The 11,393-nt window shown below is 35.7% G+C and overlaps 1 protein-coding gene across 1 annotated transcript; it reads left to right on the forward strand.

Moving 5' to 3' along the window:
* The first annotated feature begins 6,965 nt into the window (after positions 1-6,965).
* Positions 6,966-10,640, forward strand: LOC133831105 (phenylalanine ammonia-lyase-like). Its single transcript, XM_062261274.1, has 2 exons — positions 6,966-7,488; positions 8,682-10,640. The coding sequence occupies exons 1-2, from the start codon at positions 7,082-7,084 to the stop codon at positions 10,429-10,431; spliced, it is 2,157 nt and encodes a 718-aa protein (XP_062117258.1). The 5' UTR covers positions 6,966-7,081; the 3' UTR covers positions 10,432-10,640.
* The last annotated feature ends 753 nt before the right edge of the window (positions 10,641-11,393 follow it).

Below are 11,393 nucleotides of genomic sequence, written 5' to 3' on the forward strand. Positions count from 1 at the left end.
CCATCTTAGAAATGAACTACATCAAAAGTTGCTTATTCTTGTCTGACCTTCCTAAACTATGCGCCTATAAAACCACTATCATCCCAGTTATACATGGAGTTAAACTACTTTAAACAACACTAGGATAGTAAGATTTATTGCTGCTAGAGCCATGTATATACATACGTCAGTCTTACACGATAAGAAAATATAAATTGCTGCCAAAGAAGCCTAAAAAAAATGTCATCATAATATAATGGTCACGTAGATAAAAAAAGCTTACCACAAATACGATCATTTACACGAGAAGAAAATATAAATTGCGGCGTGCTTCCTAAGTTTCTACAATAAAATTTGCTTTTAGGACAAGCTGAAGTCCCTGCAAATAGGGGGAAAACAGAGTTAATAATATCCATTGCAAATAGGGGGAAAATGCAAATTAGTTTAAGGAAAGGTAATACAATACGACCACAATACCAGGTTATCGTTGACACGCTCTCGGTTGAACGATTTGGAACCGTCCTTGCATTTGATCACCTGGGAGGCAAAGTATTTCTCATCGGCTGATTTGGGATCTGGGTATGCTCCAAAACCTCCGAAATTGCAATTACTGGGATAATGAGAAGAACCCACTACTCTCTACTCTGTATTGGGATAACGGAAGTCCCAGAGAGAAATATCTATAATAGTATTACCGGCGGGTCTCTGCCGGTAATACATACATCACCGGCGGGGTCCGCCGGTATTACCCCGCCGGTAATACAACATCGGCGGAGGTCCGCCGGTATTAACCCGCCGGTATTAACTATTACCGGCGGGACCCGCCGGTATCGCCATAACTCGCCGCCCTGGGCCCGCCGCCCCGGGCCCGCCGCTATATCCATTATCCCGCCGTTAAAATGCCCGCCGGTATTAAATTTGAAAATCAGTAACCGGCATTTGTATTAGCGGCGGATATTCCGCCTCTAATAATGCAGAAGTCCGCTGCTAATAAAAAATTTAGATTTTTATTTTGATTTCCTTATTATTAGCGGCGGACCCAATACTCCGCCGCTAATATACTGCACATTACCCGCGGAGTTAGTCCGCCGGTAATATTTCCGCCTCTAAAAACTATTTTTCTTGTAGTGCACGTGTACTAAACGTCTGCCATGTCATCCATGCTTATTTTTTGGATAACAAGTTATGTGGGATTGATATATCGGGCTACTCAGTTAAAATTTCGAGGATGAAATTTCTGTAAGGATGGGATAGTTGTAATGTCCCAAATTTCCTAATAAGGCTTAAGGCCTTGATTAGGGGGCCAAGATGGAAAATTATAGAATTATGTGATTATATGATATTTATGTGCATCATTATGTGATAATGTGAGTAATATTATAATATGACTTGATATGCATGTTTAGGTGTATTAAATATGCATGTGGGCCCATTTTTGTTTAATTGGGCAATTTTTATAATTTGGCTCTTTATGGGTATATTTGGCATATATGTGGTATAAGTGTTGTACTCCATTACTCTGTCAATAAGTTTGGGTTACTCGGCACAAGACGATCTTAGGGAGCAAGCTAGTGAGAAAGTCACAACGGGACCCGTACTTAACTCGGAGTGTGTGAAGGGGTATTTTGGGTATTTAGCACATTACCAGGATATTGGATAATGGGAATGATTATTTGATGATATATTGGGAGTTAATCAGATTAGGAGGGAATTCTGGGAATTTTGACTATTTTACCCCGGGGGCGTTTTTGGGACCCCGAGCATTAGGATTTGCTTGAGGTTACTTAAGCTTAAAGTAACCTGTCAGAAATAAAAAAAAAAGAACGTTCAAAACTTTCTTTCTCTCTCTCCCGTTCCCATTTTGACACCGATCACATTTTCGAAGGAAACTTGAGTTTTATGACTCAGATTCAAGCAAGGATCGAGGCATGGCGATTCTAGGGAAGATTAGAAGCTTATTAGCTGGAGGATTTAATTGGGAAACAACTCAATCGGAGGTAATATGAGTTTTAAGTTTTCAAGTTTTTAAGCTTTGATTGAATTTTATGTTTTGATGAGTTTTTGGATGGTTTGAGATTAGAGTTTTGATGGTTTTGGATCAATGGGAAATTTGAGAACTTTGATTTTGGGATTTGGATATGTTTGAATAGGTTTTTGGAAGGTTTTTAAATGAAGAAAATGAAGGTTTTTGGCTAGGTTCGTGGTTGGGCCGCGGCCCTGTTCTTGGGCGCCACGACCAAGGCTTGAAGAAGGAGGAGGCTCGCTGATGGAATGTAAGGGCCACGTCGCAGAGTAGGCGCGCCGCGGCGTAAGGTACAGACAGATAAAAGGCTTGGCCTCTATTTCGAGGCAGGCCGCGACTCAGGGCTGGGGGGTCGCGACACTTAAGGGCAGCTTTGCCCAAGTTTGGTTTTTAGTCGTGGGAACTTAATTCTAAAGGCTCGGGATCAATCCTATTACCCAGTTTGGTAGGATTCGACGTTCCAGAGACTCGGATTCGGTGCCGAAGTATTTATTTACTTGTTTTGATGGGATTTTATATTATGGTTGTGACTAGGTGATTGCTAGGGGCTTGGAAACAGGAACATGCTTGAGGGTCGTTTATTGGTAACCTATGTTTGGACCAAAGGTAAGAAAACTGCATCCATTATGTGATGCATGTGATACATGTGGTTATGGCATGGCATGAATGTTGAATATGGAATTGATCAGAGCTTGAGTCTCTGTAATTGTGCATGATTATAATTATGCTTGTGATTATTGATTAAGTATGCTGAATGCCTTATATCTGGATATTTGACATATGATATATGCATGTTTACATTACCTCATTGAGAAAGCACTGACTTATTAGTTAAGAAATGACAATGGTGTTTAGTAATGGTCGTGAAGCTCTGAGTTATCAGTCATGATCATCAATAGTATTGAGCGCTGGTCGTATAGAATTGACTTATGAGTCAAGAGCGACGTTAGCGTATTCAACGCAGACCAAAATGATTAGATCTAATCAACATTATCATTAAATGCTTGACCGACCTATTGGTCGAAGAAAACTAAAGTGCTCGGCTAGTCTATGGCTAGTTACTCAGAGCCAGGGCTACAAGGCCCAGTTGACTTGTTGGTCACATGGGTTAGGGCACAGGACCCCAGAATGACTTCATAGTCATCTATTCATGGCATAGGTCCCCAGGTTGACTCCATGGTCATCTATTAGGGCAAGGGACCCCAGATTTACTCCATGGTCATCTATTCAGGGTGTACGACCCCAAGATAACAACAGCTCATCTATTCATGGCACATAACCCCATATTGACTTAATAAGTCATCTATTCCAGGCGCAGGACCCAAATTGACTTGATTGTCATTTGCTCAGGGCGCACGATCCCATAATCATTTATCTGTACTTGACTGCATGCATGAATAGGGTTATTACTACTAAGCATGCTTATTATGACTTGATGACATATTATTAACTGCTTATGAGCATGTGTTCGAGTTTTCTTGTGAGCCTTAACTCACGGGTGCTATGTGGTGCAGGTAAAAGTAAAAGATGGACCATCCTTGAGTTGGAGAGCTTAGGTGACGATGTGTACATATGCGGCTGCTCGATCACCACGGCCAAGGGTTTAAAGAGGAACTAAGGTTAAACCCTATTTTGCCGTTTAGGTTGGCTGGTTGTAAATCTTTTATTATAATTAACCTTTTAAATGTATTTTGGGATCCCAATGTATACAGTAAACGTTTTAGTGAAACATTGTATCTTTGACCAAAATTTTTAACCCTAAACCGTTAATCACGTTTAGTTACACGATTATGACCAAATGACTCAGTTAGCAATTTTAGCACTGTTTAAAATACACAATGTAACGGCCCTTGGGTAGTAGAGTGTTACATGTTAAATGTAAACATGATTAAGGCTCGGGCCTAGTTAATGATCACGATTATAATTATGTGTATGAGTATTTGTTTAAGTACACTATGAAGTGTTGTATCTATGTGGATATTGAATATATTATATGTATGCTTGTTCCTAACTGGAAAGCTCGGCTTATAAGTCGAGGATCTATCTATTACATCTTATTAAAATCTCGGCCTGTTAGTCGAGGGCATATTTGGTTGAAAGGGCTCGTCTTATAATTTGAGGGTTTACAAGGCTCAACTTATGAACCAAGGGTTTAAAAGGCTCGACATATGAGTCGAGGGTTTACAAGACTTAGCTTATAAGCTGTGGTCAGCATTGTGCGCGCAGAGCGCCGACCGTTATGGCTAGGCCACCCCGGCAGTGTATTATGCACTTGACTGGCTCGGATGTGACTTGACTAAATAGAAGTGTGATACACACTTGTGTGACCCTGTGGTCGCTTACTTGTACAATATGCTTGCTTGATTTCAATTATCACTGTTAAGCATGTTGTTATGTTCTGTTCATTATCTGAGTCTGTTAATATGTTTTCTTGCTTAGTCTTTTGGCTCATGGGTGCTATGTGGTGCATGAAAGGGTAAGGAGAAGCTTGGCCAGCCATGAGTTGGAGAACATTAGAGGCGATGTGTACATATGCAGTTTGCTCGACCGCCACGACTGAGATATCGCAGGGGAACTAGGGTTGGACCCTGTTTTGCCGCTTAGGTCAGCCTATTTTGTAATCCCTGAGTTGTAAACAATTTTTAAACTTGTATTTTGGGATCCCATGTAAAGACTAAAGTTTTCAATTAATGGAAGTGTTTATTCCTCGACCAAGATTTTTAATACACGAACCATCAGTAGCTTAATCACATGTTTTAGTCCAAATGACTCGTTTAGCGAGCCCAACACTAATAAACTCACATCGTAAGAGTTCCTAATTAGCAATGCAATACAAATTTCGTCACAAAAATATCATTTATTACGATTAAATATATAGTCATAATTAATCATATATAATTTTTTTTATTATAATTGAATATTAATTTTTATAATAAGAACTAAAATTCACATGTAGTGGAAAAATTTATCAAATGGTGATTTTTTAATTTTTTTTTGGTTTTCTTATGCAAGTGAGAACGTTAAATTATTAATATTGCTTCAGGTTAAAATTAGTTTAATACTTTATCAGATGGACTGATAGCTTATTAGGTTAATTTTTACCAAACCCAATACTTTTTATTTTTAATATACATTTATTGGGAAATACTTAGGTTGGGGCATCACTTTTGCCCCTATCATTGAGACGTTTTCTACTTTTACCACTAAGAGAAATTATAACCTAATTTTTTTTATGATGACATATATTATAGTTATAATAGACATCCCACCAATTTTTGGGAAATTTCGAATAATTTAAGGTACCGTAATGAGAGTTTCAATAGTTACTTGCACTCGTGCCGAAATATGTGAGGTTTCCTGTAACTATATTATACACTTTCATGTAAAAAATTAAAGTGTTAACTTATCCATGTACCGAAAATACTAAAAAAAATACCTATAGGTAGTGATTAAAAACAATCACTACCAAAAAATTTCTTATATTTATATATACTAGATACAAGCAACGTGCAATGCATATTTTTCTTAGTTTTATTTATAGAATATTTATTAATTATTTTGATTAAATTTATATCATTGTCATATAAATCTCAAATAAATAAATAATATTATATATAAAAGATGACATAAATATTTTAAATGAAAAATTACACCAAAACATTGTTTATAATTTTAAAATATATATATATAATATGATAATTTTTTAAAACATAATAATTTTTTTAATACAAATTTAGATTATGTATTATATATTATTATTATAATGATATTTTACAATAATTTAATTTAAATTAATATAAGTATTAAATATAATTATTATAATAATATTTTATAATATTTAATTTTATATTAATATAATTAGTAAAAAAATTAGGATTATATATTATTATCATAATGATATTTTATAACAATTGAATTTAAATTTAAATTTATATTAATATAATTATTATATATGTAATCTTATATTAAATATTATTATAATAATAATATTTTATAATATTTAAATTTATATTAATATAATTAATAAATATCTATTATTAATTAGTTTTATACGTATATTCAATTAAAACTATTTTTTTTTTAAGTTAACAAATTCACACCATAAAAACTAAAAACTTTGTTATCTAGCCACTTTTTATAGAAGATATATATATATATATATATATATATATATTATATAATCAACCCATCAACACAATATAGCCTAATAAAAAGGGCATGTAAATGATAGATATGTTGACTTGTAAATCAAATTACACTATATGAGATTTTAAAAAAAATGACTATGCCATATTACTTGCCTTATTTCATGGCTTTAGAATATATCAAACCTTTTTTTTTAATTTCCTTGTTAAACTTTTTAATATTAATTACGTTATTTTACAAATGAAATTTTGATTTAAATCTTATATTTAAAAAAACTTTTATTCTTTTTGTTGATATAATTTTGGTTCAAATTTTGGTGCGTGGGGTACAATGATGGAACGTATAACCCAATATGAAAAATAGTATAAATAATTACTAAATCAAAGATTCATAATCTTTAATCTAATAAATTTGTGGATGGTTAGGGTATAAAATTAAAGTAATGATAATATATATTTAAACCTAAAAGTTAAGATATCTAACTAAATCAACGTTTTCCTACTACAACATTCGCTCACACACACAAACACGCGACCCCCCACCAACGACCAAAACTTTTTATTTCTAAAAGTCTACTCAGAAGCAATGTTGACCGAACTCTCGACCGTTGATTAACACCAAAGAACATCCAACGGCCACCATTCATTTCAACCAACTCTCTTCTTCCTTGGTGGTCTTAATTTGCTCTCCTCTCCTCTCATGCTTACCAACTTTAATCACCTACCAACTCTCTTTTCCTTTCATTCCGCCATCGACTTTGACAGCCCCACTTTCTCTCTTCAAATCTTCAATCTTCAAACCTATATAACACCCTTATACCATCTGTTTACACTTCAGAAACCAAACCCCATTTCATTTCATAAATTACTATATTACATATATACTACTTTCTAGTTCATCTTTTAGTATTATTAACTTCCATACAATATTCATATGGAGCACCAAAACGACTTGTCGTTGGAGAGTTTCTGCCTGACAAAGCCGGCAGCAGCCACCGTTTCAGGTGACCCTCTCAACTGGGGTTTGGCAGCTGAGTCGATGAGTGGGAGTCACTTGGACGAGGTAAAGAGAATGGTGGCTGAGTACAGGAAGCCGGTCGTCAGGCTCGGCGGTGAGACTTTGACGATATCCCAGGTGGCAGCCATCGCCGCTGGTGGCGACGTCGACGGTGTTAAAGTGGAGCTTTCTGAGTCTTCCAGGGCTGGTGTCAAAGCAAGCAGTGACTGGGTTATGGAGAGTATGAACAAAGGTACCGACAGCTATGGTGTAACCACCGGCTTCGGTGCGACCTCACACAGGAGAACCAAAAATGGCGGTGCCCTTCAGAAGGAGCTAATCAGGTAAATGCACCCCTCAGTTTACTTTGGACATGGTTTTTTTTTTCTTCTTCCCCTTGTAATGGGACTCGGCCGAGTTGACTCAGTTCCGACGGTGAACTTGGTCGGCTCAGGTGAGTTCACCGAGTGGACAGGGGTGTTATATATATATATATTACAATTATATTTAAATAGATGCAGGTATAAGAACATGGCATAATAGTTAATAGAGTATTATGGGGTGGATATATATAATATTTTGACGACGAAAGGTTAAAAAGTTTAACTAAATTATATTAAATCAGGCAAATTAAAATTAGCCAAAGCAGGGAGATTTCACACAATAGAGGCATATAGCATTTGTAATGTTTCTCTTATCTTTTTAATCCCTCACGTTATAACAACCTTTATAAACAGAAAAAACGAATATATATGTAGGGGATTCTACTGTACCGGTGGTGCTTTTGTGTAATCCCGGACCTGTGAGCAGTTCTAATGCGATTTTTTTGTTATAGAGGCATATAGCATTTGTTATGTTTCTCTTATCTTTTCAATCCCTCACAAGTTATAACAACCTTTATAAACAGAGAAAACGAATATATATTTAGTGGATACGTTGTATATTGTAGTTATTTATAGTATAATGCAAATTTTATAAAATATCTTAATAATTTAGAGCGCTAAAAATTAGGTTTAAAATAAGTTGTTGCATGCATGCGTGATTAATTTTTGTAGAAAATAAAATATTTGAATCTAGTTTTTAGTATTGTAAATTATTGTGAATTTTCTGAAAATTTGCAAAAAATTTTAAATAACTAGAATATATATACCATCGTAAAAAAATAATCTCGTCGAAAACTATTCATAGGTCGAAAATACACATAAAAAACCCCACCGGTGTGGCTGTTTTTCAAATTCCTACAGTAAATTTTCCCTATATATCTATATGCATATTTATATAAATACATATATCTTTTTGAATATGATGAGAGGATTTCAATTTACTTACTTTTATCTAAAAAAAATTTCTTTCAAACGGTTAACTATAAAAGTCAAAGATAATATAAATTGATTTGTACGAAAACTTCTTGACGAAAATTTAATGAAAAAGATAGTAGATTAGAAAAGTTATTTTGTCACTTTATTTTGGTTTGCAGTTATAATTAATTCTTTTGCCATAAATTTGTGATTAATCTTCAAACTTTTATTGCTTACAGATTCTTGAACGCTGGTATTTTTGGCCACGGAACAGAGTCATGCCACACTCTACCTCAGTCATCAACAAGAGCAGGCTTGCTTGTTAGGATTAACACCCTTCTCCAAGGCTACTCCGGCATTAGATTTGAGATTTTGGAAGCCATGGCCAAGCTCCTCAACAAAAATGTCACCCCTTGTTTGCCATTGCGGGGAACAATCACTGCATCTGGTGACCTTGTTCCTCTATCCTACATTGCTGGTTTACTTACTGGCAGGCCTAATTCCAAGGCCTTTGGTCCCAACGGTGAATCCCTTACCGCAGAGGAAGCTTTCAAAGTGGCTGGCATCAATTCTAGCTTCTTTGAGTTGCAGCCAAAGGAAGGCCTTGCTCTTGTTAATGGCACTGCTGTTGGTTCTGGTGTGGCTTCTACTGTCCTTTTTGAGGCCAATATTCTAGCTGTGTTGGCCGAAGTCTTGTCAGCCATTTTTGCAGAAGTGATGCAGGGTAAGCCAGAGTTCACTGATCACTTGACTCATAAGTTGAAGCACCACCCTGGTCAGATTGAGGCTGCAGCCATTATGGAACACATTTTGGATGGCAGCTCTTATATTAAAGAGGCTAAGATGCTTCACGAAATGGATCCCCTTCAGAAGCCAAAGCAAGATCGCTACGCTCTTAGGACATCACCCCAATGGCTTGGACCCCAAATTGAAGTGATAAGATTCTCAACCAAGTCTATTGAAAGAGAGATCAACTCAGTGAACGACAACCCTCTGATTGACGTTTCAAGAAACAAGGCCCTTCACGGTGGGAACTTCCAAGGAACACCAATTGGAGTTTCCATGGACAACACCCGTTTGGCTGTTGCAGCAATTGGTAAGCTCATGTTTGCCCAATTCTCTGAGCTTGTGAATGACTTTTACAACAATGGTTTGCCTTCTAATCTCTCTGGTGGCCGAAACCCAAGTTTGGATTATGGTTTCAAGGGAGCTGAAATCGCCATGGCCGCCTACTGTTCTGAGCTCCAATACCTTGCTAATCCAGTGACTAGTCATGTTCAGAGTGCTGAGCAACACAACCAAGATGTGAATTCTCTAGGATTGATATCTTCAAGGAAAACGGCTGAGTCTATTGAGATTCTCAAGCTCATGTCTACAACGTTCTTGGTTGCTCTTTGCCAAGCCATCGACTTGAGGCATTTGGAAGAGAACTTAAGGCACACAGTCAAAAAGATTGTGAGCCTAGTTGCTAAGAGAGTTTTGACTACCGGAGTCAGTGGGGAACTCCACCCTTCGAGATTCTGCGAAGTTGATCTACTTAAAGTGGTGGACAGGGAGTATGTCTTTGCTTACATTGATGATCCATGTAGTGCTACCTATCCATTGATGCAAAAGCTAAGACAAGTACTAGTCGAACAAGCTTTGGTTAATGGTGAAACTGAGAAGAATCCAAACACTTCCATCTTTCAAAAGATTGGATCTTTCGAAGAGGAATTGAAGACCCTTTTGCCAAAAGAGGTTGAGAGTTCGAGAATTGCTCTTGAAAGTGGGAATCCAACCTTGTCAAACAAGATCAAGGAATGCAGGTCTTATCCTTTGTACAAGTTTGTGAGAGAGGAGTTGGGCACTGGTTTCCTTACAGGAGAGAATGTTAGATCTCCAGGAGAGGAGTTTGACAAGGTCTTCACTGCTATGTCTCAAGGAAAGATCATTGATCCCTTATTGGAATGTCTCAGCAGCTGGAATGGTGCTCCTCTTCCAATATGTTAATTATCGTTTTGTATACTTGAATGTCGTTTTGCATTCTTTATTATATTTGTGTCCATAAATGTTGTTTCAGTTGCAACAAGGAGTGACTGAGCTAAATGTTGTAAAACAATATTTTGTTTTTATTACTTGCTATTTTGCCTTCTTGTTTAATTGTAATGAAACTACAACTAGTTTCGACCCATAATGAATTGAATACCGAAGTTTACTTATTCTATGTCTTAACTCATCTTCTGGTAGCCTAGTTATCTAAAAGTTCCTCCACTGTTAATTATGTTATAATAAATGGGCAAAATAGCTGAATATTACCCCCGGAATCTTTTTTCTAAACTTCATTTTATATTTTATGACAGCATACATCATTCACAAAAAAATATTTCTGTGACAAAATAAATGTTACTCTGAGTTTCAACTTCAATACAACATAAATTATGCCAATAATATTTGGTCAAAATGGTAGAGATTTATAAGCTCGCAAATCAATACTTGTTGACAAAAGGGATATAGACGATTACACGTTTCGGTAGAGAAGAAAGTTAGAAAAATATGTACAATATTAGAGAAGTTGATAGTGAGGTGAGACAAACATCCATTATTTTAAACTTTAGAATGAACTATAAATTTTTACATGTGCAATAACCGTCATAGTTCAAGTTAAGAATTCTTTGTTTATATATAGAAAAATGTATTTATTTACTGATGTCTCAAGAGATGAGTGTCATCTCAAGAAAATTAGAGAGTGTTTGACTACTTATTTAAAAAATTATTTTTTATTTTTAAAAAATTGAATTTGATTTTTGAAAATTAGTGTTTGGCATTGTTTTTCGAAAATAATTTTTTCAAATAAAGTTATAAAAAATAAAAAAAATTGAGAATAACAAAAAATTATTTTGTGTCGTTCTTAATTTTGTTTCTCACGTTACTTTTTTAATTATTATTATATCACATTATTAATTTTCACATCA

Source organism: Humulus lupulus, chromosome 4, assembly GCF_963169125.1.
Source record: "Humulus lupulus chromosome 4, drHumLupu1.1, whole genome shotgun sequence".
Lineage (NCBI taxonomy): Eukaryota > Viridiplantae > Streptophyta > Magnoliopsida > Rosales > Cannabaceae > Humulus > Humulus lupulus.